This window comes from Delphinus delphis, chromosome 7, assembly GCF_949987515.2.
Source record: "Delphinus delphis chromosome 7, mDelDel1.2, whole genome shotgun sequence".
In the NCBI taxonomy this organism is placed as follows: Eukaryota; Metazoa; Chordata; class Mammalia; order Artiodactyla; family Delphinidae; genus Delphinus; species Delphinus delphis.
In genome coordinates, this window is record NC_082689.1 from 54,299,384 (window position 1) to 54,326,904 (window position 27,521).

General features: G+C 38.6%; 1 protein-coding gene and 1 pseudogene across 1 annotated transcript in view; both read left to right on the forward strand.

Annotated features, from left to right (window-relative positions):
* The first annotated feature begins 436 nt into the window (after positions 1-436).
* On the forward strand, positions 437-2,719 carry LOC132428095 (52 kDa repressor of the inhibitor of the protein kinase pseudogene; annotated as a pseudogene).
* A 2,882-nt stretch (positions 2,720-5,601) lies between these two features.
* The window catches only part of TTN (titin), a 281,802-nt gene continuing 259,882 nt past the window's right edge, over positions 5,602-27,521 (forward strand). Inside the window, 15 exon segments of the mRNA XM_060016520.1 lie at positions 5,602-5,699; positions 7,928-8,031; positions 10,276-10,479; positions 12,189-12,476; positions 12,960-13,045; positions 13,153-13,391; positions 17,683-17,998; positions 18,363-18,515; positions 19,180-19,317; positions 20,812-20,943; positions 22,188-22,325; positions 22,923-23,060; positions 23,556-23,693; positions 26,970-27,263; positions 27,360-27,482. Of these exon segments, the coding sequence (XP_059872503.1) occupies positions 7,941-8,031; positions 10,276-10,479; positions 12,189-12,476; positions 12,960-13,045; positions 13,153-13,391; positions 17,683-17,998; positions 18,363-18,515; positions 19,180-19,317; positions 20,812-20,943; positions 22,188-22,325; positions 22,923-23,060; positions 23,556-23,693; positions 26,970-27,263; positions 27,360-27,482 (2,478 nt within the window). The 5' untranslated portion in view covers positions 5,602-5,699; positions 7,928-7,940.

The following is a 27,521-nucleotide window of genomic DNA, read 5'->3' on the forward strand; positions in this document are numbered from 1 at the left end:
ATATAAGGATGTAAATGCCAAAAGGCAAGTATCTTGACCATACTGCAAAGTCTAAAAACGTCCAAACACAGTGAGTAGATAAGCAGCTTTGGAGGATAGACACTTGACCTTATGTCTGTAATATATATGGTCCATCTTCCCTGCTCTTGAGCTCTCTGTATTGCACCACGTCAAGATGACACAAGCTTCAAGGTTGTATTCATTCATTCTGCGTCTAATTCCCATAAGAATTAAAGTGGTTTGATTTTGGTTCTAAGAAACATAACAATACAGCAACATGCTTCATATGAGGTCAAGTGAATCTAAAAGCATATATACAGGCCCTAACGAGGCGGCCGGCCGGCCTGGCTCCCCTCCCTGGCCCCGACAGGCGGGCCGGTGGGCTGCCCTGAGGAAGGGGGAGGGGAGGACTGGGCCGGCCGGCAGTCAGACTATGATGCCGAACTTCTGCACGGCCCCCAACTGCACGCGGAAGAGCTCGCGGTTGGACCTGGCCTTTTTCAGGTTGCCGCGGGATCCAGCCAGATGCCAGAAGTGTGTGGAGAATTGTAGGAGAGCCGACTTAAAAGATAAAACACCCGATCAACTAGATAAACATTATCGATTGTGTGCCAAACACTTGGAGACTTCTGTGATCCGTAGAACTAGTCCTTATAGGACAGTTCTTCGAGATAATGCAATACCAACAATATTTGATCTCATCAGCCATTTGAATAATCCACACAGTAGACACAGAAAACGAATAAAAGAATTGAGTGAAGATGAAATGAGGACGCTGAAACAGAAAAAAATTGATGAAACTTCTGAACAGGACCCAAAACATAAGCAAATAAACAACAGCAATGCTCAGGACCCCAGTGCAGAAGAAGGGGGTGAAGAGCAGGAGGACCTTTAACCCTTGAAGAGAAGGAAAACAAAGAATACTTAAAATCTTTATTTGAAATTTTGATTCTTATGGGAAAACAGACCATACCTCTGGATGGACATGAAGCTGATGAAATCCCAGAAGGTCTCTTTGCTCCTGATAACTTTCAAGCCCTGCTGGAGTGCCGGATCCATTCTGGTGAAGAGGTTCTGAGAAAGTGCTTTGAGACAACGGCAGTGAACACTTTATTCTGTTCAAAAACACAGCAGAAAAAGATGCTAGAGATCTGTGAGAGCTGCATTCGAGAAGAAACCCTCAGGGAAGTGAGAGACTCTCATTTCTTTTCCATCATCATGGATGGTGTGATGGACATAGCAGGGGAAGAGCACCTGCCTGTGTTGGTGAGGTTTGTTGACGAATCTCACACCTGAGAGGAATTTGTGGGCTTCCTGCCTTATGAAGCTGATGCAGAAATCTCACACTACAGTAACTGAGAAGTGAGGATTAAACATGGAGTACTGTCGTGGCCAGGCTTACATTTGTGTCCAGTGGATTTTCTTCCAAAATGAAAGTTTTTGCTTCTAGACTTTTAGAGAAATATCCACAAGCTATCTACACACTCTGCTCTTCCTGTACCTTAAATATGTGGTTGGCAAAATCAGTGCCTGTTATGGGAGTATGTGTCCCATTAGGATCAGCTGAGGAAGTTTGTTCTTTCTTCCATCGATCAGCACAACTGCTTTTAGAGCTTGACAGTGTAATTTCTGTCCTCGTTCAGAACAATGAAGAAAGGGGCAAAGAACTGAAGGAAATTCGCCATTCTCAGTGGCCAGGCAGGCATGATGCTTTTGAAATCTTAGTGGACCTCCTACAAGCACTTGTTTTATGTTTAGATGGTATAATAGTGACACAAATGTTAGATGGAATAACTGCATGGCTGGCCGAGCATTTGTACTCTGTAGTGTGGTAACAGATATTGATTTCATCGTTACCATTGTTCTTTAAAATGTCCTATCTTTTACAAGAGCCTTTGGGAAAAATCTTCAGGGGCAGACCTGAAGGTCATCAGACCTCTGATGTCTTCTTTGCAGCTAGTAGTTTCACGGCAGGGCTACATTCACAAAATAAAGTGATGGAAGTTATCGAAGTTTATCATGAATTTTGGTTTGAGAAAGCCACAAATTTGGCAACCAAACTTGATATTCAGATGAAACTCCCAGGGAAATTTCTCAGAGCTCATCACAGTAACCTGGAATCTCAGCTAACCTCTGAGAGTTACTACAAAGAAACTCTAAGTGTTCCAACAGTGGAACACATTATTCAGGACCTGAAAGATATATTCTCAGAACAGCACCTCAGAGCTCTTAAATGCTCATCTTTGGTACACTCTGTCATGGGACAGCTCAAATTCAATACGTCAGAGGAGTATCATGCTGACATGTACAGAAGTGATTTACCTAATCCTGACACACTCTCTGCTGGGCTGCGTTGTTGGAGAATCAAGTGGAAACACAGAGGGAAAGATGTAGAACTTCCACCCACTACTTATGAAGCCCTTCATCTGCCAGACATCAAGTTTTTTCCTAATGTTTATGCATTATTGAGGGTTCTGTGTATTCTTCCTGTGATGAAGGTTGAAAATGAACACTATGAAAACGGGCAAAAGCATCTCAAAGCATACCTGAGGAACACTTTGACAGACCAAAGGTCAAGTAACCTGGCTTTGCTTAACATAAATTTTGATATAAAACATGATTTGGATTTAATGGTGGATAAGTGTACAAGTAAGCACACAAGTGTACAAGTAAGTCAGAGCTTCCTACAGATAATTCAGAAACCAATGAAAATACCTGAGACTTTTTTTTTAACATCTTTATTGGAGTATAATTGCTTTACAATGGTGTGTTAGTTTCTGCTTTATAACAAAGTGAATCAGCTATACATATACATATATCCCCATATCTCCTCCCTCTTGTGTCTCCCTCCCACCCTCCCTATCCCACACTGCTAGGTGGTCACAAAGCACCGAGCTGATCTCCCTGTGCTATGTGGCTGCTTCCCACTAGCTATCTATTTTACATTTGGTAGTGTATATATGTCCATGAAGATACCTAAGAGACTTTTAAAATAGGCTTTCTCTTATATATGATATTTGAAAAAAACTGTAAGAAATTTGAAAATATCTTACAGAAAAGTTGTGAGGTGTATGTAGGCCACTTAATCACTGAATATCTTGACCTGTAGGCCCCCCATTGAGTACATTAGTCATTGATAATCTGCCTGTTTAAATGGCCCGTTTCAACTCCCATACTTTGGAGACCTAACTGTTCTTCCAGAAGATAGCATTGAAAGTACCATGTTACACTCTGTGATCTCTGCTAATGGCACTTTGGAATTGTATTAGTTAAGTCATTTTAGACATAACATTTATCACTGTGGATCCAATTGTCAAGTATTGAGTTATCAGTTCTTTGAAGAAATAAATTGTGAGGAGGTATGGGAGGAAGGAATACAGTTTATAAACATTACAATGAAGCTCATGACTGACCTTTGAATATTAGGAGTTTTAAGTATGCTGTTAAAAATCTGTAAGGGACAGTTAAGAAAATTATCAGACTGTAATAGAAACATGTGAGCTCGCCAAACAAGGATTTCAGTGTAGATTCTGTCTTTATCAAATGAAGTTAAAGGAACAAGTTATAGTTAAAGTTTGAATGGAAGAGCCTTCCCTTGTTGTTCCACATCTGGTTGTTGCTGTTTGCATTCCTTTATTGAGCCTACATCTTCATAAGCTTTTTGGCAGGTATATGTTGAACACTTCTGTTTCATGGTCAAGACAGGATCAGAGGCCATGGATACTGATTTGTCTGTTTTCTTCTGTCTTTTTTCATGACTATATCTACTGCCTCATCTTGATTTACAAGCAAAACCTAGAAAACCCACAAAAATAAGTGTTTTGTGGTTTATCTAGGAATAATACAGAAAATATTGCTGTTATTTTTGGTGAAGAAAATCAATTTTGTATAGTTTATTTCAACCTAAATAAAATGTGTATTTTGTTTAAAAAAATAAAAGCATATATACATACATGCACTCACCACACACACACACACACACACTTGCACACATTTTAAATAGATAACCAGTTAGTTATCTATTTAACAGTGCAAATCAGAAAGATCACATGACATTTCTAGTCTAGCTTCGCTTTATGACTGGCAGGTTGCCTGTAACATAGTCTCTAATTGGGAATAATTTTTAAGATATATAACATGAAACTAGTTGTTTCTGAATAAAGCAATCAAACAGGATTTTGTCAGATAGCATCTGTAGTAGGAAAAATAATACCAACAATACAGATATCACTGCTTAAGAAAAGAAGACAAATGTTTAAATAAATATGTCATCTTGTCTATATAGCTATATTACATAAGTTGTCCAGTATATTTTAGTCCTGTTTAATGTTAACAAGTTAATCACTGTATAAATAATTACCAAGAGTGAAATACTCAGGAAGTTGAAAAGTCTAATGCATGGTCTTCCACATCAGGGGAAATTTTTATTACAGATGTAAATTTAACTTAAAATTTAAAATTTTAGTCTTTTATTAAGAAAAATCTCTTTTTATTATCAACAAGACAATTTTCTTCCCTCTTAGTGAAGCTTTTCAAGTCTCTCAGCTGAACTATTTTAAAGCTCTTCTGGTATGCTCTTTTGTATTTGAAATATCTGTTGCTTGAAATTAAATTCAGTTCTAAAATAGCAACTATATCATCTCCTAACTACTTCCCATTAGTAAGAGCAAACTCCAGAGATTAGTAAGGCAGCTTTCATGTGCCTGAAAAAGAACCCTATGGATGTTTTAAACAAAAGACTTGGCTGCTCATTAAGGATCAGTGCATGTCTATTTGTAAATATTAATGCCAGAAAAAAATGAAATCTGGAAAAAAGAAATCCTTACACTGTCTAGGCTAAATCTAAGCAGAGTTCAGATTTTGCCTCTCAACTTTATTTCTTGCAGGGCTGTATAAACACTTAGCTCATTAACATTGGCTTAACTCTCCCCGAAGTACAAGTGGATTCTGGAGAAAGTAGATAGTATAAATGAGCTCTCTTCAGTGCTGAGGTTTTTAGGCACTGGTTCTTCAAAAAAAAAAAGGTGAAGTCTTACGCATGAGATAAACTCCCTCATCTGTTGTCATGATTGACAGGTCCATTTGCTTGGTTGTATGGGGGAAGGGAACAGGAATGGGGCCTCACTCAGGGCAGAGTCCTCAGGTTTGGAGCTGTTTTGTATAATTGCCCACAAGTGTTTTCTATTGCCACAAATTCTCCTCAGACCAGTTATTTTCAGATTTTAACATGGGCAACAAGTGCTCTTCCCCAAGCCGCAACAGAGTTAGTCTTTAAGTGCGGTTCTATTCCCTTGGTAAAGCCCCTTTTGAGATGTTAAATTTAGCACTGCCAATCAGAAGAACAGGTGGTCTGCGCCGCTCGCTACCAAATAGGTCCCGCTCCCATCATGCTTTCCTGGGACAGCCAATCAGCCAGCGCCCTGCCCTGAGATGTGGGGCTGTCAGCAGATCTGGCAAATATAAGGGCTGGGCCCGACCCTGACTCGTGAGCAGTCGTGCATTCCCAGCCTCGCCTCGGGTGTAGGGATTGCATAGAAAAGCAAAACTACACAGTCTTGACTGTGTAGTTTTGTTTTTAAGTTTAGAGGCTCACCGATTCATGTTGGAGATGGTCGAAAAAACCAACTCTAGATAGGACGTCGTTTCAGAAGCAACCTTGGGCTTAGTCCCACCCTTTTTGGGCACTCCTGAGAAATCAGGTGAGCAGCATCTTTTCTTTCTTATTAGTAGACTCCCTCCCTTATCGGTTTCTAGTTCCGCATTTTCTTTGTATGCTAAATGCCTATATGGAGGTGTTTGTCTGACTACTTGGTGCTGGTTCTGATCCTGTATTTGAATCTGCTTGTTAAATTCTGTTTTGAAATATGTGAAGGCTTTTCCTTTCAAAAGTTCGATGCTTTAGCATATCAGCAAGTCAGTGATTCAAATTGTTTAAATGCACCTAACATTCTAAAAGTATTAAAAGTTGAGGTCTGAAATGGTGATAGAAATGCTTGCTTCTTTTATAGACTTTTTTTGTTTGTTGAGAATGTTCAAGGTTATATTACTCAGTGATAAAGTGAGACACACCAAGAATAGCTCTGATAAAATGCATGTGGTATCAGCTACACCCTGATGACTTTTTAAGGGAATCAACTGCTGAGGTATCAGTTGCAGGACAGTGACAGAACACTTGCCTGCTGTCAGTCAATGCTGGAGAGTTTATTTTGGGAGTATGACATTTTCGATGCATACCTTCAGCCATACTTAGACAAAGGCCTCTCAAGAGCAAATGCTAAAGCAACAAAATTTACCTGAACAATAGGAATAGAAGACCTGTTTAGGCCAGTTAATTGCAATATATTTAGAAATTTGGAAAAAAAGAAAAACAATATAATTGTTTTCTAAAATGCTCAGCATTTCATTATGTATTTTAGATCAACTCATAATCAAATTATATGATATAATTGTTGATGCTAAGAAGGGTAAGAAATAATGTTTTAGAGACTTCTTATTTCAAATTATACCTTGATTTCCCATCTTCCTGGAATTAGATTACTAATTGTAAATGCCTATAAATATATAGGTATATAAAACATAAATGGTGTAAAAGAATATAGCTATTTTTAGATGATGCACTCGCTCAGAAACAGGAAGAGTTTGACACAAAAAGTTATTTTCGTGTCCTAAGGATAATATGCTACACTAAGCAGTTCTTGGCAACAGTTTATTTTGGATATTATCTGAATTTTTCAAATATAAATGTTATTGTCTCAGAGAATTCTAGTTTTATTTTCTTTTTAACTAAGTAAAAAGTTACAATAAGGTACAGAATTAGATGATTGCTCCACATACTTTTAATAAATAGAGAATTTTATGAAAAATACTAATGAAGCAATTGACAACTGAGAATCTGCCTTTTATATCAGAATAGTGGCATAGTCACATTCAATAGCAAGGTATTTATGTCTCAGAAATTTCTTCTCATAATCTCTCTAAAACTGATAGGCAAAGTACTTGCTTCCACTTAACAAAACAACTTAACTGCCGATTTCGTGTTAATTTCTTTGATTTTTAGTATTTGTGCTATGAAAGCATAGGTGCTTTCGCTTCAACTGCATCGCAGACCAGCCTTCCATTTTTCAGAGTCTGCACATTGTTCCTTATTAAGAACTCAAGTCAGTATTTTTCTTGCAGATCTATAATAAATACTGGCCTGCTCAGTTAAATTTAAACTTTCCTGAATATTCACTTCAACAGTAGCAACATTTCCTGAACAGTTACAATATGAAGAAATATTAAGGACTAAAAAACACTGTATGCTGTCTACAAAAGGTTTGCATAGTGGACCAGGCTTTCCAAAAGTTTTCAAGTTAGGAAAGAAATTGCAAAGTTCAAGTTTTTAGTTTTGGTGACTATTTTAAATAATCACCTGGGTTACTTAAGGTAATAGTGCCTGAATCTATGTCAACTTTATAAATACAGATACAGTGTCTGAAAAATATTGGGAGGAAGGAAATTTTTTTAAATAATTCTTTCTGACATTGAACCGATGAAAAGATTCGTTATACACTTTTCACACATACCTTCTATTATTTGTCACTACCCCCAGCTTCCTCCAGCTTTCCCTTTCTCCCAACTCTCTCTCAGATTTCCCACCTTTGGTAAGACTGAATTTCCCTCTTCGACCACTAGGGTACATTCCTTACTCTGTTTGCTTCGGTTGTTTTTTTTTTTCCATCCCCCCCTTAGACGTGCTACTCTGTTAGGCTATAAGTTAACCCAGAGGCCAAATTCAGGCCACAAAAGAGAAGGCCTGCCCATCACTCTGGGCCCACAGATAATCTGAGAAGCAACCCATTTGGAAAATGTGTGTCTGCCATCTTCAGAGTAGCTCCAGAATGGCCCTAAGCTGTGACCTTCTAATTTCTTTTCTCTTCCTTTTCAGAGTGCCTAAAAAGATGACAACTCAAGCACCGACGTTTACGCAGCCGTTACAAAGCGTTGTGGTACTGGAGGGTAGTACCGCAACCTTTGAGGCTCACGTTAGTGGTAAGCTCACACGTTCACACTGTCCCTTTTTCTTCTCTGCCTCCTGTCCATTAACTTTGCTGTAGGACTTGACAGCAAGTTTAAGCCTTGCTTTGACTTTGTGAAATGGGCCCACTTCTATGGAAGGGTCATTGTAAGGGTATACTGTTCACAGAGTTCCTACAAAATCTGACAATATAATGGCTTGAAAATGTTTTATTCATATTTATAATTCCACAAAGCAAAATAAATAGCATTGGATTAAATTAGCTGTCAGAATCCAGGTGCTAAATAGGACCAAATTTGGTCATTCTATCTTTGGATTCAGCTGCAGAGCCAGACTGGAAGCCAAGAACTCCAGCCCAATGGGGGCCAGTCATGGAGCTGCTGGGCGAGTAGCCTGTGTGCCTGAGCCTCTGTGGGTTTACATGGAAAATAACAGTACAACTGACTTTCCTCAGTGGCAGAACTTTCAGTGATGAGCTAACTCCTAAGTATTTTATTATTTTATTTTCAATCTTTATTAAGTGATTCTAGTCAATGAAAAGATTTTCCAATCATTTTGAAAGGACACCCCAAAATAATATATGCCACTCTGGTTCACATAGTAAAGAGAAACAAACATTAACCCTAGAATTGTATTTAACAGGCAGTTCTTCTGTCTCTTTTTTTCCTTCTTTTTCTTCTTTATAATTCAGTTTAGGGATGGTTTTGAAAATGGATGATTTCTGGGACCTATCATCGTGTGACAAAATGGGGATAATCTATGAACTATATTGTAAATAATCTCAAAATTATTTAATCTCAAATTTATTTAATCAATATTTTCTCCTGCAGTATTATAACTGGTCATGTGAGATTTTATGGATTAATTAAAAGTTGATGCTTGATGTACCTCTATGATACACTATTCCTCTTTTTTTTCAACTTTATGGCTTATAATAAAGATGTAAAATGAGATTTCCTTTTCCTTTCTCTTTCCTTTTGTTTTCTGTCTATGTACCAATCTTATTCATAACTGGATAACACTTTATTTTACATTGCACAAATAACATATAATCATTCTTCAATTTCTATTGTATATGTATATAGAAATGTATAGAGACCAGTTCAATTCTTCTCTTGTATGATAATCTCTGACTTCCAAATAATTTACTTATTTATCTTGTAACTCTCAGTAACTTCTGAACTGAGCAGAACACATATGGCTTCAGTGGGAAGTTTGCCTGCTTGTGGAGTAATGGAATCTGGCTTCCTCATAACTCCTTGTTCCTTCACACTTTGCGCTAATACATTCTTAGAAAAACACCACTGAAAATATTTGAACACCCATGAATTCGTTAAATAAACTATTCACTTGGCCACAGTGGGAGATTGGCTAATATAAGGACAACAAAATAAACTTTCTCTCGCTTATCCTCACCTCCTCAGTTTAAGGAGTTAGATCACCAGCCTTCATACCAAAGGCAAAATAAACCGTGCTCTGAATTTGCCTCATGCCTTCCGAATGCAGAATTTTAGTATACTTAAAGCATCCAGCCGTGTACATGTAGTCATTAGCTCCATGATTCATGGTGGGTGAAGAGAATTTGACTTTTCTACCTGCAACTCCAAGTATCCATGTTATTCTGAAAGACTTGGTTCGGCATCATCTCTTATTGTATGAGAAGCTGCCCCTCCTTTGTATGGCATTTTTACTGAAGCACATTTGAAAGGCAGGAGAGGTCAGGAAGACAGGAGAGGTCAGAGGAGGTAGAGGGCTGAGCGTGTTCTCTTGTGCTTAGTAGGCTGAACTTTTAGATCCCTTTGCTGCTTTTGTTCTTCACTTGTTTTTGAAGAGGACAACAGTCACTTTTTATCTCACAGTTTCCTTGGCTCTTCATTTTTATAAATCTCCTTCATGATTTTAATGATGTCTATTAAATTGCATCAGATAGAACCTTGGGCAGGAGGGCAGGTGATGGCAATTCTGGTCCTCTGTGTGCCACTGCCAGCTGAGGGACCTTGGAAAAATCATTGAGCCTCTTTTGGCTTCAGTTTCCTCCCCTATAGAATGAAGGTGCTGGCCTCCACATGAACCCACAGACCTTCCTAATGGTCTGTAAGTTTACACTTTTATCACACAGCTGTCAAATTTTCACTGTCATTAAATAGCATGACTCTCTGGATAGCTTTTATGGTTTAGGACAAGGAAGTGAACATAATGGGACAGAACAGAGGACTTTGCAGTGCCCCAAACATAAAGATGAATTCTTTGTTCTCCAGGTTTCCCAGTTCCTGAGGTGAGCTGGTTTAGGGATGGCCAGGTGATTTCCACTTCCACTCTGCCCGGCGTGCAGATCTCCTTTAGCGATGGCCGCGCTAGACTGAAGATCCCCGCCGTGACTAAAGCCAACAGTGGACGATACTCCCTGAGAGCCACCAATGGATCTGGACAAGCGACTAGTACTGCTGAGCTTCTCGTGACAGGTAGGCTTTAGGGGACCTGCCTGTCCCCTGTACCACCCCCGGAGCACATCTCCAGGATCTAGGGAAGGGAGTCCCCCAAAAGCTACTGAGCACAAGCAGATGCATCTCAAATCTAGAGAAGGGCCCACCGGACACTGCATTGATAGCAAAGTTGTTTGTCTTTTGGAATTTGGTTTTCCTCAAAAAAGTGGCTGAGAACTAGTTCCTCTATACACATATTAAGCACTCAAAATTATATTAAGGAAATATTAAAAATCGTGTTTCTGGGCTTCCCTGGTGGCACAGTGGTTGAGAGGCCACCTGCCGATGCAGGGGACACGGGTTCGTGCCCCGGTCCAGGAAGATCCCACATGCCGCAGAGCGGCTGGGCCCGTGAGCCATGGCCGCTGAGCCTGCGTGTCCGGAGCCTGTGCTCTGCAATGGTAGAGGCCACAACAGTGAGAGGCCCACATATCGCAAAAAAAAAAAAAAAAAAAATCGTGTTTCTGAGCAAGTAGAAAGGCTTGAGCCTTGTCTATACGCCTGCTAAGGAAATATGCGTATCTCCAGGAATTCACACTTTAACAAGCACATAGATGATTCTGATACCAGTGGTCCACAGACCACCCATTTAAGAAATACTGCTCTAGGCTATAACATTTAATAATGCTTCATTTACTTTCCATTTCTAAAAACATTGCACAGTAAGCATACACAGAAATAGGGCAAATGCTTGTTTATGATTCAAATGCAGGACACAGTTTCCCCACAAAAGTTACCACAAGTCTTCGTGGCCTCTGTCATTTTTCTCCATCCTTTACTTCTTTGTAAGACATTAGTACAAAGAACATTGCATTACTTCACACATTACATAACAATATCTTTCATGAGCTGCATAATGTTATATATGTTTATCCAGTAAACTATACGTTCAGCACTGTTTAAGTATAGGGCTATCATTGACCAAAACAGAAGGAACATCAGGTAACATCAGGTATGAACTTTAACATACATCCAGAAAATTCAGAAAGGGAAAATGCACAAGGTTGACAGCATCTGCTGTTGTTTATTCCTCAAAAACATGTCAAGATTAATCCCACTCACCCTTCACATTTATTTTATTAAAAATCTCTTCCAGCATAATTAGCCAAAAAAAATCCCCTTTCTGTAGCATCTAACATTAAATCGTGTCATTATTTGGATTAACATTTTAAATGCAAGTACATATTTGGGTTATTTGAATACTGATTAAGTTGGAGCCAATTTAGGATTTTTTAATTTAAATTAAAATTTAATGATTCTGTAAGTCACAGGTGTATCCAGCAAACCAACCACTGGAATTCATTTTAGTGCAACTTCCTGAAATATGTAAAGTTATCTTAACATATTAATATAGTGCTAGATGTGAAGTTGGGAGGAAGTGCAGGAAATATCCTCTAGAAATGTCATAACAAGATCTAGGCTTTTTCTTTAAAAAAAAAAAATGTGGTGGCCTAGAACAGCTAAACAAGACAAAGCAAATCAAATATGGTGGCGGGGTGCCCTCTGCCACCTCCTGGCTCTGCTCTTACTGTCATCTGATGGATGAGCTGGGCTCAAGGACAGTCAAGCATGTTTGATTCAGCTAGCCATTGCCTGGTTTAGACACCAGAGCTATAATCATTTAAAAATAGATTGTTGGGAGTGCCCTGGCTGGCGCCAGTCCTAATTTTCTTCCCTTCCCACTGCAGCGGAGACAGCACCACCTAACTTTGTTCAACGGCTGCAGAGCATGACCGTGAGACAAGGAAGCCAAGTGCGACTCCAAGTGAGAGTGACTGGAATCCCTACACCTGTGGTGAAGTTCTACCGGGACGGAGCTGAAATCCACAGCTCCCTTGATTTTCAAATTTCACAAGAAGGCGACCTCTACAGCTTACTGATTGCAGAAGCGTACCCTGAAGACTCTGGCTCTTATTCAGTAAATGCCACCAATAGCGTTGGAAGAGCTACTTCCACTGCTGAATTACTGGTTCAAGGTATGTGCTGGAGGTTGAGGAACAGGGAGCAGGGAAGGGAAGGATTTAGGACCAAGTGGGGTCAGGGGTCCACCTGCCTGCCCTCTGAGGTCTGGGGATGCTGTGAGTTGAAATCAAAGCTGGCATTTCAACACCCATGAAAAGTCTCTGAGATTCCGCGCAGGAGTTTAGAATCATTGAAGCAATCTGTGGTTTTTAACCCTACTAGAAACCAGGAAGTATTTCAATTAAGTCATCTATGTTTTCAAATTATTGGCAAGCGATGGAATTTTTTAAAAAAAGATTCTAATTAAATTCATATCTAATAATAAATACTTTCTATGTTTAAAGCTAATTTATATTCATACAACATCCAAAACTTTCTGCATTTTTGCCCATTGGGACACACAAAATCTTATTGACTTTGTAGTCAGAATTAACATAATCCCTTTAAAAATGGGTCCTTGTGCTCCTGTCTAAATATTTATCTTTCCCTTCCTACAGGTGAAGAAGTAGTACCCGCTAAAAAGACGAAGACAATTGTTTCGACTGCTCAGATTTCAGAAACACGACAAACTCAAATTGAAAAGGTTTTTTTTTTTTTTTTTAACTATATACTGTCAGGTTTTAGGCCTTTCAGATTGTTTCTTCATCAATAATTCCTCCTCACCATGGGCTTTGTTTTTCTCTTTTACAGAAGATTGAAGCCCACTTTGATGCCAGATCAATTGCAACAGTTGAGATGGTAATAGATGGTGCCCAACAGCTGCCACATAAAACACCTCCCAGGATACCTCCTAAGCCAAAGTCAAGGTCTCCCACACCACCATCCATTGCTGCCAAAGCACAGTTGGCTCGACAGCAGTCCCCATCGCCGATAAGACACTCCCCGTCCCCGGTCAGACATGTGCGGGCACCGACCCCATCTCCCGTCAGGTAAAGCCTCTTAAAAGAGATCATTATGCATTTTCAAATTAGGTTTAATCCAATAAGATGAGAGAGATAAAAGGAAGAAATAAGAAATGTAGGGTGTGATAAAGGAGGTAAACCAAAAAGACACTGGTTATGATTTTCACAAATCCTCACTGTCCACTGGTAAATTGGAGAACTTTATAAACGCTAATTCTGAATTCTTATTTGTATACCATTTAATATCTGCTTTAGGAGTCAAGAAAAAGCACAGCGAAATGAGAAGTGCACAGAATTTAGGGTTGGAAGCCCTGCGTTCACTCAGCTTGATTACTTGTTAAAATGTGACTTAGAAAATAATTATAATAATAAAATACTCACTAATATACATTGACCACTTTCTCTATGTCAGACATTTGATTGGCACTCTGTGTATATTATCTCATTAAATATTCATAGCAACCTCTAAGAACTATCACCCCTAATTTTATAGCTAGGTGACCAGAGCTAAAGAAGTTAAATAATTTGTTTAAGGTCTTAGTCATGTCATTTGTAAATTATAGAGAAACACAGAATTATCTCAAGGTGTGTTGTGAGGGTTCAGTGAGATAATTAGTTGAAGGTTTCTTGTAGATATAAAATAATTATACAAGTGTTCTTCTGCTCTAATAATAAGTAAAACCTTCTAAATATTTTGCATGTGCTTATGTTATTTTGTCTAGAATATAAAATGGATTTCTGTTAGGTTTCTATGCTTAGTTAATATGGAGGTATATTAGAAAGTAAGAATGTATCATCAGGGCTTAGAAACTATTGGGTTGGCCAAAAAGTTTTCATAACATTTTACAGAAAAACCCGAATGAACTTTTTGGCCAATCCAATATATAAGCAAGTATAAATTATCCATAGCAAATTTGAAACTTTGGGATTTAGCTTAACATGCTGAGGTTTTTTTTTACATGATAAACTGATAAAAGGGGAAAATTTGGAGTAAATAAAAAAGTGATTCTTGACCAATTTAATTTTTTTAATGTAGAGAAAGTTCCCCTGCCATGAAAAATTTTAAAAGAAGAATAATAAGTGGATAGTTGATCTAAAAAATATTCAAACTTATTGTGAAGTTACTGTAATCAAAACAGTATGGTATTGGTAAATGCATAGAAAATACATGGGCAAAGCAGAACAGAGCATCCAGAAATAGAATTCAAGTATCCAGGAAATTCAGTGTTTAAATCAAAGTGACCTTTCAGTTCAGTGGGGAAAAGGATATTTTACTCGATAAAGAATGCTGGCCCAGTTAACTATCCATTTGGGAAAAACCGAATATAAACTTGTACCTACACTATTTACAGAATAAATCTCAGCTTGACTAAAGAGCTAAATTAAAAACTAAATCACAAAAATAAAAGAGAAGAAAATTTGTGAAAACAACTGTAGGGAAGAGCTTTTAAAAATAGATTTACAGACTCAACAACATAAAAATAAAAATTTATGTATGGTAAAAGCAAGGTCATTGCTATACCAAACAGTGTATTTGTGAAAAAAATTTAAGGATGCCTCTTCCTCGAGATATGTCATTGCCTCTGCCATAAAATATTAAAACAAACATACAGTGGCCACAGTGTGAATTGTACAAGCCTAGAAACAGTGCATAATCTACACAACTGTACATGTTGATGCTGGATAAGACCCTATAAATAAGCAAATGCAAACCGTGGATCTCGGGGGAAATGTTTGCAATACTTATGACAAAGGACTAATACACCAGATGTATCAAAAACTTCCACAAATTAATTATTAAAGAAAAAACAAGCAACACAAATGAAAAAAAAATTGACAAAAGACAAGCATTTCACACCAGAGGCAATGTAATGTCCAACAAATATATGGAAAAATGCCAGATATTTTCCAGTCTTTATTATAGTGGCCACTTTAAAGATATTGGTAAACACTAATATGAAGCCTTGACCAAAAAGCTAGTTTTAAAAACATGTCTGGCTATCAAAAAAAGTGTTCTATCTCAGGCTAACTCCAAGTTTGCGTACACAAAATCACAAGACAGGCCACATGTGATTTCTGGGGGAGATAACAACCTCACCGTATTTTTAATCCAAGCCTAAGAGTCATTTAGAATTACAGAGCTTCCCTGATTCTATGGAGTACTTTAACTGTCTTAGAAGTACTGAGAATTCATTGATAACAATCCCAATTATTTAGCCCCCCAAATTTGCTTTAAAATAAGAAATTTAAATATCAGTTTGTGGAGAAAATAATGGTTATCCAGGATAGACAATTTCCTAAAATGTCTCACAGTCTAATCTTGATTTTTGTTGTAGAGAAAGGCAAACATATTTCATTGAATAAGGTGCATTGTATCTAGCTGTGACCAGGTGATTATTTTCTTTTTATTGTAAGAGCAGAAATAAGCACTTTCCTATAATGACTCAAATTACATTGATTTTCACAGTTATGGGCTTACCTGCAACCAGCTGCTAATCACTCATGTCATGCTAATCATGTCTTTAACTCTATTTGAATTAGACCCACTTTACTAGGTACAGCAAGAACAAGACACAGGTTGAAACTTGGAAATACACGTCACTTTGCTTTTCTTCAATTGGTGTAAACCCTACGTTATTCTAAACTGGTCTTTGTTATGGTTCTAAGGCAATCACTTTCAGAGTAGATACTTGTTCCCCTAGATCTACCTTTAGTGGATCACAACTCCATTTATAAAATGTAAATTGATTTTCACCTAAAAACCCTTCTTCAAGAAAATGATTGAGCATTTCTTCATGAAACTGGTTAATATTGTAATGTACTATTAATTTACTCTGTAATTTAGAGCAGATATCAACTGTACCTTGAGCCTTAATTAGAATAATTGTTTCATTTATGATCAGTGTAAGTTAAATACCCTATGTAGTGACAGAATACATTTATAAACATTTTCCTGCATGTAGTAGTTAAATGCAATGATAAGGCAATACTGCCACCTAGAGGGAAAAGTATAATAAACCCTTTGGATCAAGAATTAAATTATGAAAAATTTCATCTTAAAATAATGCCTGGAATTATTACTATAGATTAGGAACTGTCATTTTTGTCTGTAAATGCCTTGATTCAGTACCCAGATTCTTGAACTGATGCTATTTCAGTTTGGACACATAAAAAACGATGAAAACTGTTTTGGAAGAAACCACTTTATCAATTTAATCAAGAACTATAGAATCCTTAGGTTTCAAATTATCCACTATAAGGATATTTAAAAGAAGTCCAGAGTACAATACAATGAGGGCGAGGGTAAACAAAGACAGGATAAATTTAAAACAGCAGTTCACCATACTTTGACCAGAACAGCAGTTTGCAAAGTGCATTGCACAGCCTATACCCAAAAAGAGTAATGAGAAAGCCTTTTTCTGCAAAAAGAGTAATGAGAAAGCCTTGCAATTCACAGGGCATATGGGCATGATGGGCATGATGAAGGCTGTGGGAAATCCTGCAGGAAAATAAAAAAAAGGTTTACCTTGTTTAGCCTTGAGCTGCACAAGCATTTTGATTACAGAAACCTTTCTTCCTTCAACACCTATTTGACGTCCCCTCGCCCCCACCCGCCCCCCAGAATTGGGAGTACAGAGAAATTTAGAGTTATGGTTACCATATTTGCCGTGTCCTTTCTTTGACCGTATTTTAAGGACACGCCTTCTGCTGTCTTGACTTTTCTAAACACGAAAAGGTGGGGCAGGGCACAGAATTCTTTAGTTTAGGATTAAATCTGATTCTCTTACAGAATTACTGCAGATGAGAATAAGGCTCACTGAGATTTAAAACAAATTACTTTCAAGTACATTACTTGCCTCTGTATAGGTTATTGAGCCACGGATTTTATTTTTTTAATTTTATTTATTTATTTTTGGCTGCATTGGGTCTTCATTGCGGCGCGCGGGCTTTCTCTAGTTGCGGTGGCTTCTCTTGTTGCGGAGCACGGGCTCTAGGTGTGCAGCCTTCAGCAGTTGCAGTGCGTGGGCTCAGTAGTGTGGCTCACAGGCTCTAGAGTGCAGGCTCAGTAGTTGTGGCGCACGGGCTTAGTTGCTCCGCGGCATGTGGGATCTTCTTGGACCAGGGATCCAACCCGTGTCCCCCGCATTGGCTGGCGGATTCTTAACCACTGCACCACCAGGGAAGTCCCAAGCCATGGATTTTAAAACTCTTCCTTAAATTAAACACTTCCAGAGTTTTCTTCCTTTATTCATATCTGATGACCAAGGGAGTAGTTCCTTGTCTTGGCATTCTTTGACCTCTGTCATTTGATTTTCAGGTCCGTGTCTCCAGCGGGGAGGATCTCCACGTCCCCCATCAGATCTGTTAGGTCTCCGTTACTCGTCCGGAAGGCTCAGATGCCCACCATGCCCCCAGGCCCTGAAGTGCCTCCCCCTTGGAAGCAAGAGGGCTACATGGCTTCATCTGAGTCTGAGATGAGAGAAACCATGGTGACAAGTGCTACTCAGATCAGGACAGAGGAGAGATGGGAAGGGAGATACGGGATCCAGGAGCAAGTGACCATCAGCGGAGCGGCAGGGGCTGCCGCCAGTGCTACCTTTGCGGCAGGGGCTGGTGCTGCTGGGGCTGCAGAGGTACGGTCAGAGCTTCCTTTCTCTTCCTTTGACATCTGGTTTCTCCCAACAGAATCCTGCCATGAAACGCAGTCTGTGTAGGTTGCAGGGAAAATGCATACGAACATAAGAGTATAACCGAAACTGAAAACGCAATTTGGCTTATGCTCTGTAAAAGCGTTTTTTAATTGGAACAAAGGCTCTAAATCCGTGAGCTTTTCATAAATGTAGGTTTTCACAGTACCTACCGTATCTCTCTTGGCAATGATAAATGCTTATGCATGTGTCTACTGTACTCTAGGTGGCTTGGTTTCCACTGTTCTTTTGTATTTTCTACCGTGCATGTCATTTCACAAAGTAATGTGCTTGGTCACTGCCAATCCAGGTGAAACAAGAAACTGACAAAAGTGCAGCTGTTGCAACCGTTGTTGCTGCTGTTGATATGGCCAGAGTGAGAGAACCAGTTATCAGTGCTGTAGAGCAGACTGCTCAGAGGACAACCACGACTGCTGTGCGCATCCAACCTGCTCAAGAACAGGTAGGCCTGGGGCCATGCACACTGAGCTGTGCATGCAATCAATGTTCACATCGCTTTGAGGACAACACTGAGCCCACCATGGCCCGGACTTTTAGGTCTTTCGGAGCAGGAGGTGGTCTGAGACCAAAGGTGTTCAAGTTACAAACATTCTAAGTACCTGGTCTAAGTCAGACAGCTAGGCAGGTAAGAGTTAACTCTCAGAAAGTCAAGATAGGAGGTCAGACAAGGTATCCCAAGTATCAGGGCACTCCTGAGTTAAGACAGGCAAAGGTGGCCGAGAAAGTCAGCTGAACAAGACGGTACATGTGCGTTCAGAGCTGTAGTTCCAGACCGGTCCATCCAGAGCTCAGTCTCTCCAAGAGCCAGGCAGGAAAACCATTATTTCAGGGCTGCCATTACCTTTCTCTAAGCTTCCCCCAAAGACCTTTGCTTTTACTTTCCTCAAAACAAACGTGACGCTTGATTCATAGCTGAAAGGTGTTATAAATCCAAGATAATTTCCCATCTCATATTTGAATAGATTTTCTGTTATAGTTTAAAAGCACTCTAGCTTTCCTCCTTGTCATCTCCTGTGTGACATTTATGTCTTTATCCTGATTTATTATTGTGACTTTTTATATGAGGTGCATTACAGTATTTCTTTCCTTTCCCCTATGAAAATCAGATAAAAAAGGAGGCAGAGAAGACTGCTGTAACTAAGGTGGTAGTGGCCGCCGATAAAGCAAAAGAACAAGAATTGAAAGCAAGAACCAGAGAAGTCATTACCACAGAACAAGAGCAGGTGCACGTAACTCATGAACAGGTGAAACTGGTTTTTGATATGAAATTATTATTGTGATTACCAGCGTCAACACAGATAATAAAGTTTACCATGAAGGGTGTTGTTTCATGAGCAACACGGTTATTTCACACTAATAACATCCCCTGTATCTCTGTATCCCTGGGTGCTGGATACCAAAGTCCTTTAGAGTCACCAGACGCTTCCCTTGTGTAGACAAAAGGGACCTCTAGGAACACATAGCAGAAGTAGAAACAGGGGTCTCATCTACACTGGCCTGGAGACGCACTGGCTAAATATGTGACTACAAGGGACGGAGAAGTAGATGCTGAGGTGGGAACTGGGAAGGGTGGAAAAGAACACTGAACACACAGTGCTCTGAAAATAGCTTAGCAACTGCTTCCTGACTCCTTAAGAGAACATTTGAACATGGATTTGAAAGGAGATGGAGAGCATGGCCTTCTCGGGTGAAATAACCAGAAAAAGTGAAAAAGACAGCTCCATGCTTGGAGGCATTCAGGAGCGAATTAGATGAGGCCAACTGATAGGGCTCTTGGCCACCCAATCCGATTGTCAGTTGGGCGGGTTTGGGAAGATACCTCTCAAGCCTCTTTTAACCCTGAGATCCTGAATTTCAGTGACGACGCCTGAGAATGGCAAAGAGGCAAATGGAGAAAACTGCCCCCCCAGCACCCCCTTTCCCCCCACATATACCTTAGGTGTCCAGATCCAAGCACAGTATCTTCAGGGAGTTAAGGATTTGGAAAACATTTTGCCTGGGATGTGCACAAAACTTTTCTCCCTTTAATGTCTCAATTTTAGAAAAGTAAGTCTTGATATTCCAAACCATCACAATAGTTAGGAAATTTTTCGAAGCAAAATTATCGTATAAATGTGGATTATGAATCATCTATACTTGATTTTTTATATATAAAATTAAAGGGTCAGACAGTATTACTTCTAAGGTCTTCCATTCTAATATCCTGTGCTCTAAGATTTCCTTTACATGACAAAGTGACACAAAATATTGCCATATATCCATTTATAAAAATTGGAAGTCCTTTTCTTTTTGCAGTACGTGGGCCTCTCACTGTTGTGGCCTCTCCCGTTGCGGAGCACAGGCTCCGGACGCGCAGGCTCAGCAGCCATGGCTCACGGGCCCAGCTGCTCCGCGGCATGTGGGATCTTCCTGGACCGGGGCACGAACCCGTGTCCCCTGCATCGGCAGGCGGACCCTCAACCACTGCACTGGAAGTCCTTTTAAAGAAGACTACACTCTCCAATTCAAAGCAGTGTTGAATCCAATTTTTTTTCTCTAAGCAACATAACTTATGGTTTAGGCAAATAAAGAGCATGAGTATGGTCATATTAATGAAAATGAGATCATTTATTTAGTGATATCTCTAGAAAAAGGACTTTTCTTCTTTTACTTCCTATTTTTTTTTATTTAGTAAACATTATGTCACTTCCATTAGAGATCGGGAGACAATAAGATTTTGTTTTTATCATTGATTTCAGATAAGAAAAGAAACTGAAAAGGCATTTGTACCAAAAGTAGTAATTTCCGCAGCTAAAGCCAAAGAACGAGAAACTAGAATAACCGGAGAAATTACTACAAAACAAGAACAAAAACAAATAACACAAGAAACGGTAAGTCAAATTTTGTAGATACCTTGTAATTTGTTGACAAATATCACATTCCAGCCAGCTACATGTACCCTCTAACCAAAACCTCTAAGTGGAGGAGTCTTTTGTGTATATTATCTTTCTGTTGTTTCTCTATATCTAGTACTTAAACTCTTTCATGATGGAAATTCTGCTCTCATTACACAATTTTCCACTCAACTGATCAGTTTCAAGGAAATTGTCTATCCGCTAGAATAGTTTGGGGCACATCAGTGACGTTTCTAGAGCATAATTAAGTGGAAGATAGATATGACTCCAGCCCAGTTATCCACTGGTACAATCAGTTTTTTCATGCATAGCCTGAGCCCTTGGTCACTTAAATTGTAACACACAAACTTGACATAGTTGGAAGACACATGCATGCGTATGCCCCTACACACACACACACACACACACACACACACACACACGCACACATACCAGCCACGAACACTCCAACTAAATATCAAGGGAAAGTGAGGAATTGCTGGACATCAGAGAAGACCAGTACTTCTTCAAGAAAGTGCCCTAATTCCTGGTTGATGAACAGTGACCCAGAAGTGTTTGCTGCTTTTGTGCTATAGAGCCAAGTTGGAAAAACCCCAGTATCACCAAAATCTACTTCTCTCCCATGTGTGAAATCAAGCCTTACTGGGTCTAGCAAGAGGCAACTTTTGAATTCTTTCATGTTCAAGTAGATTTCAGTGACATTGAGGGTGTTCCAACGTGGCCAGCCTCTCTTAATCTCAAGCTCTTTGTTGATCCCAGAGCTACTTTTTTAAAAAGATCCAGCTTAGAACACTATATACTTAAAAGGCTGGCCAGAGGTCTTTGGATGAAATTCCCTCTCCTTACAGTGAGTGAGAGACTTTGAAAGGAACCCAAGTTGGCATAATGAAGGGCATAGAAGTCCCTGTTGCCATTGCAATGCTGGTGACTGGCGAGTTCAGTCTAACTGTAGTTGTCTAGCCATTTGCTAGCGGGTGCTCATTAAGTTCCCTAATGTGTCAACATATCTTAAAGATGAGACCTTTTCAGTTTCTAGGACAATTTACTCAGGGGCAGGTGGGCAGAAAAGAAGCCCACTCCTGGGTTTTAAACACAAGCGTAGGCCCTCAAAATGGAACTGTGATAACACCGAACATTCTGTATTCTCTCGAATGTCGAAAGGATATCTTGCCATTTCTCCTGTGCCTTTTGAAACACCTTCATTTTACTCTGAAAATCAGACAATACAGAAAGCTGAGACAGCAGCTGCATCCGTGGTGGTAGTTGCCGCTGCCAAGCCCACAGTCTTAGAAACAATTCTGGGAGCTCAAGAAGAAAGTGTCACACAACAAGATCAAATGCATGTAACTCATGAAACGGTGAAAACTTCCTGCTGGTGTGAAATTCACTCTTGTTTCATTCCATTTGCAAGCCACCTACATTTTCATCCTGGGTCTTAATCATCACCTTTTCACCTCCTTCTCTTCTTATGACTCATACAGAAAACTTCAGAATCTCTCAGGAACCTTTTGCTGTCTATCTAGCTTTCACTGCCACTTTTCATTCCTAACTTTTTGGACTTCCCTTTGGATTCTTACTAGTATGATATTATAATTCATCTTAATATTTAACATGTTTCTATTGAATACTCCAGTGTCAAAGTCAATTGATAAAATGCAAAATTAGGTATTTTTATGACTCTATTGTCATAGAGTCATAAAAAATTATGAGAAGAATAAGGTGAGAAAGAGAAATGCATCCTTTTATTGCTCAACACATTTTTTTCTTTTAGACTGAACTTATTTTGATATTGTTACCAATGAAACAGTATGGATGACCAAAGCAACTCAGATGATAAAACGTCCTTGCATAGGAAGAAATATTCTTCCTGTCTCAGCTTTGACTTAATTTCTTTTATTAGAGGCTATATGAAATTTAATGACCATTTTCTCATCTTTTTTTTATCGTATGACCAGATAATGAAAGAAACTAGGAAAACAGTGGTACCTAAAGTCATAGTTGCCATGCCCAAAGTCAAAGAACAAGATTTAGTAACAAGAACTAGAGAAGGCATCACTACCAAAAAAGAGCAAGTTCAAATAACTCAGGAAAAGGTGAATACAGATATTCGAGATGGGAAAAGTTTCATCTTTAAACTAATTTCCAGTAAACCATTAACTACAGTGTGATATGAATTATTGATCTGTATTTTCCTTTTTGAATCTCCAACTAAAAACCACATGGTGAATGTATGACTTCTTACCATTACTTTTATCTGCACATTTGATTTTCATTCGTCTGTAACATTTGTAATTCATTTTATTCACCATTATCCTTTGCACGAAGATTGGCATTTTTAGCCTGACTTCTAAAAAGCAATATAAGGAATCATCTGGAGATTTTTTTTTGTAGTTAACGTTTCTAAGGTTTGTGGTTCCCAGTCAGTGTGTACAAACACTGCCCAGTGCAAGTTAACTTCTTTTGTGTAGTTAACCCTGAATAACCTTGTCTTGCATCCCCACTAAGGGGGTGGGGGTGGGGGGAAGTGTCATACCATATGCATCTGAAGCCCTGTACAATTTAAACCTGGATTTTACTATAATAATCAGATGAGAAAGGAAGCTGAGAAAACTGCCTTGTCTACAATAGCAGTTGCAACTGCTAAAGCCAAAGAACAAGAAACAATACTGAGAACTAGAGAAGAAATGGCTGCTAGACAAGAACAAATCCAAGTTACTCATGGAAAGGTGACTATTGCTATTCCAAGTGTGAAATCCCCTATTATAATACATTAACACTAAATCTCATGTGAAATCCCCTATTATAATGCATTCCAAATCTCAAAATTTCTTATGAGACACTATTAACCTGATTTATTTTTAGATGTACAATTGGAAACTAAAAAACTGAATTATTTATTATTGTTAATATTACTACATATTCCTTTCCTCACTTATCTCTTCACTATTATTTTCCATTTTTTTATTATTAACAGCTAGGGATTCTCCAGAAGATGATTGAGATTGCATGCAGGCTAATTTTAAGATACTCCATGGACATTTAAAAAAAAGTGTTCAAGTAAATAATGACCCTTACTGTCAAAAAGATGTACATTTTGAAGTACAGTATTAAGTATAAATAAATAAATCCAGTATATTACAGTGTAGAGTATGGACTTATTTCAGGAAAAAAACCATAATTTTCATCATGTGAAACTCTACCTTTTTTTCTCCCTGTAAATATCAGATGAGAAAAGAAGCTGAGAAAATTATGGTGCCTGCTGTAGTAGCTCCCACTAAAGCTGAACAAGATGCAATATTAAAATCTAGAGAAGAAATTATCCAACCAGAGTAAATACACATCAACCATAAAAATGTTATTTGTAGCATCTATTTGTGGCTATGAAATTTCCATGAATTTACCTTCTTCCCGGGACTCTATACCCCGGGTGAACTATTTACCTAATTTTATTCTTTATTGCGAATATAGTAATTGGGAATTAGCAACTAGTTTTTCAATTTCTTTAGCGTCATAACTGAGTCCTGTCTGTATTTTCTATCTCTACATCTTTGGGGGTTTTTTTCTAAGACACGATTTAAGATCAGCTTTTTTAACATTTACGTAAGTCTAATATTGAATGGCATATCAGCCTTCTAGAAGTCTCATTGACGACAGAAATTCCAGTATGTAACATACTTCATGAGTGATTATATTTACTTTTTTGTTCTGAATCGCATAAATTTGACTGTCTTATTTTTGTTGTTAAAAATTAGCTTAAAAATAATTAGCTAAGAGTGGAAGCTCAGGAAATGTCTAGACTCAAAGAAATAGTTACCACTGCAAAATCTGTGAACACTGCCAAGAACTAGAGAAGGATTTGCCATTAAGCAAGAACAAATACATCTTTTTCATGAGGAGGTGAAAACTGATGCTGTGGATGTGACAAGCCTTGTTTCATCCCATTTCATCATCAGCTCTCCTGACTTTTCATCCACAATGAGTCTCTGTGCTCCTCCTGCTCCATTTAATTGCTTAACTGATCAACAGAACATTAGAGACCATTAGATTCAGTCCAGTCCTTCCAGTGCAACAGTCAGCACTTCTAGTTGTGGAAAGTCAGATTAAATAACATTAGAGACCATTAGATTCAGTCCAGTTCTTCCAGTGCAACAGTCAGCACTTCTAGTTGTGGAAAGTCAGATTAAGTAACACTTTTCTTTGTGTCTTCTAAATTAATTCTCAGCTTTAAACTTGTATGAGTTAGGGTCTCCAATTCTAGTCCAATTCTTCTTCCTGATTATCTAGGTTCCAAAAATATGAGGGATATTAGAGTCAGTCCACTAAGAAATAAGAGCAGCTATCAGCATAGATTACTCATTTGTGGCTGTCCATCAATGAGTATATGGGTGCACCAGCATATGTATATAGAGTTGACATATGTTAACTAAGGAAAAACATATAGATGCTTCCCCAACTTAAAATATCTTACTATAGTTAAGATTCTTTTTTGCATAAGTTTTAAATTAAGAATAACATTCATATATGTCAGTTAGCAAAGGACAATTTCTTTGAGCTTAAGTTTTCTCATTATTAAAATAAGTAAAGTGAAAACTCAAAACTATTTCATAGACTGGTTGAAAGATTCAAATGAGATATAATGTAAATGTAATCATTCTATAAGCAAAGTAATTTATACGTGTGTGTGTGTGTGTGTGTGTGTGTGTGTATGTGTATAGTTGAAGATGTTAACATTTTAAAACATCTATAAAATTAAAGTCAACTAATGGCCTATATGGTTTAAAAAAAGAAACAACCAGAAGAATGAACTTAACCCACCTAATCCTCACATATATTTTGCATTCTTCTAAGATGCAATCTAAAGTGAAAATGGTATCTGCAATTCTTCAAGGCAGATTAGATTGTTTGTGGCTTCCTTGATGGAGAACTGGATGAAGCCTATAATCACTAAAGGCCCAATTTCGTCTCAGAAACACCTCATTTGTATCTTAAATGGTTCAGAGAATAATTTTAACAGCTATAGAGGTAGCACACTTGAAAAACACTTCAGATGCAATCTAGATTCTATTCACAGCAGCAGAAAAGAAAACTGAACATTAATAAAATATTCCAGCATTCTTTTAAAGAGCACTGATGGACACGGTGATGTGATTTTTGCGATATGCTGTTTCCAAGTACTGCAGAGAATAATAACGTATAAGCTGTATCAACTGGCTTGCTTTCTTTAAAAGAGAAACTCCTTTGCAAAATGTGTTCCCATTTATGATAATCAGATTCATGGAAATGAGAAAACAACATTTCTTTTTCCTTCTTCACTTTAACTTACAATAGTAAATTGAACTTTGCTGTGAAAGATTGTTCTCTTGAATCCAAATATAACACTTTCATTTTCATCACAGTATCTTCATTCGTGTGTTTTAAGAAAGATACTTTCTAATAGATTAAACAAATTTTATACCTAGGGAATCATAAGTAAATTAATATGTTCCCTGTGTGTTCACAAGTTTTCATGTTATCTTAGATTTGCATGTGACTGTACAATTCTGTAGCAACTGATTTTTCTGGATGGGAGTGTGACAGTATTGAGTGCATTTTTATCATCGCCGTCGTTGCACCAACGCCGGACTAAATGATCGGCAATAAAAATAATCAATGAAGATAACCAGCCCCGAAGTCCTGATTTCACAAGTGCTAATTGACTGTCTGCCATGGACAAAGTACTAGACAAACTCAAAACTTCCTTTCTGTTTTACATACACATTGTGTTGTCCTATGTTGTGTTTATGTGATTTAATGTCTAATCTATTTAAGCAAGGATTCAGAGTGTATCTAACTAGATGTCCATGCATTATAATAATCAGTGAAATATTAAATTCGTAAATGCATTTCTAAGTCATATTTCTGGAGACATTAACATAGCTTTGTAACGTAGGTGCCGTCGGCCCATCGTGCCTTTAGACATGACTGACATTACTGAGTATTAATTCTGGAAACCTTGTCTGCAGGTGGGCGTTGGGGAAAAGGCGGAAGCTGTAGCAACAGTGGTTGCTGCAGTAGACCAGGCCCGAGTTCGAGAGCCCAGAGAACCCGGGCACGTTGAAGAAATGTATGCTCAGAAGACCACTTTGGAGTACGAGCACAAGGAACACGTGTCTGCCGCCAAGGTAACTGAGCATCCGCCACGTCCAGCCTCAGAACCCCACATTGTCCCTAAAGCAGTCAAGCCTGGAGTGATCCACGCTCCTTCTGAGACTCATATCACAACTACGGATCAAATGGGAATGCACATATCATCACAGGTGAGTCTGGACCCACTGGCTGCTCCCGGGAAAGCGAGCTTAACTGCCGTGCTCACCTGGTGAACACGGGTATCACTGAGTTCCATTTCCACGCAGATCAAGAAAACTACAGATCTAACAAGTGAAAGATTAGTCCATGTGGATAAACGCCCCCGCACAGCAAGCCCTCACTTTACCGTTTCAAAAATTTCTGTTCCTAAGCCAGAACATGGATATGAGGTAAGAAGTTAATGAGCTTGACAAAGAAATGTTAGGCTC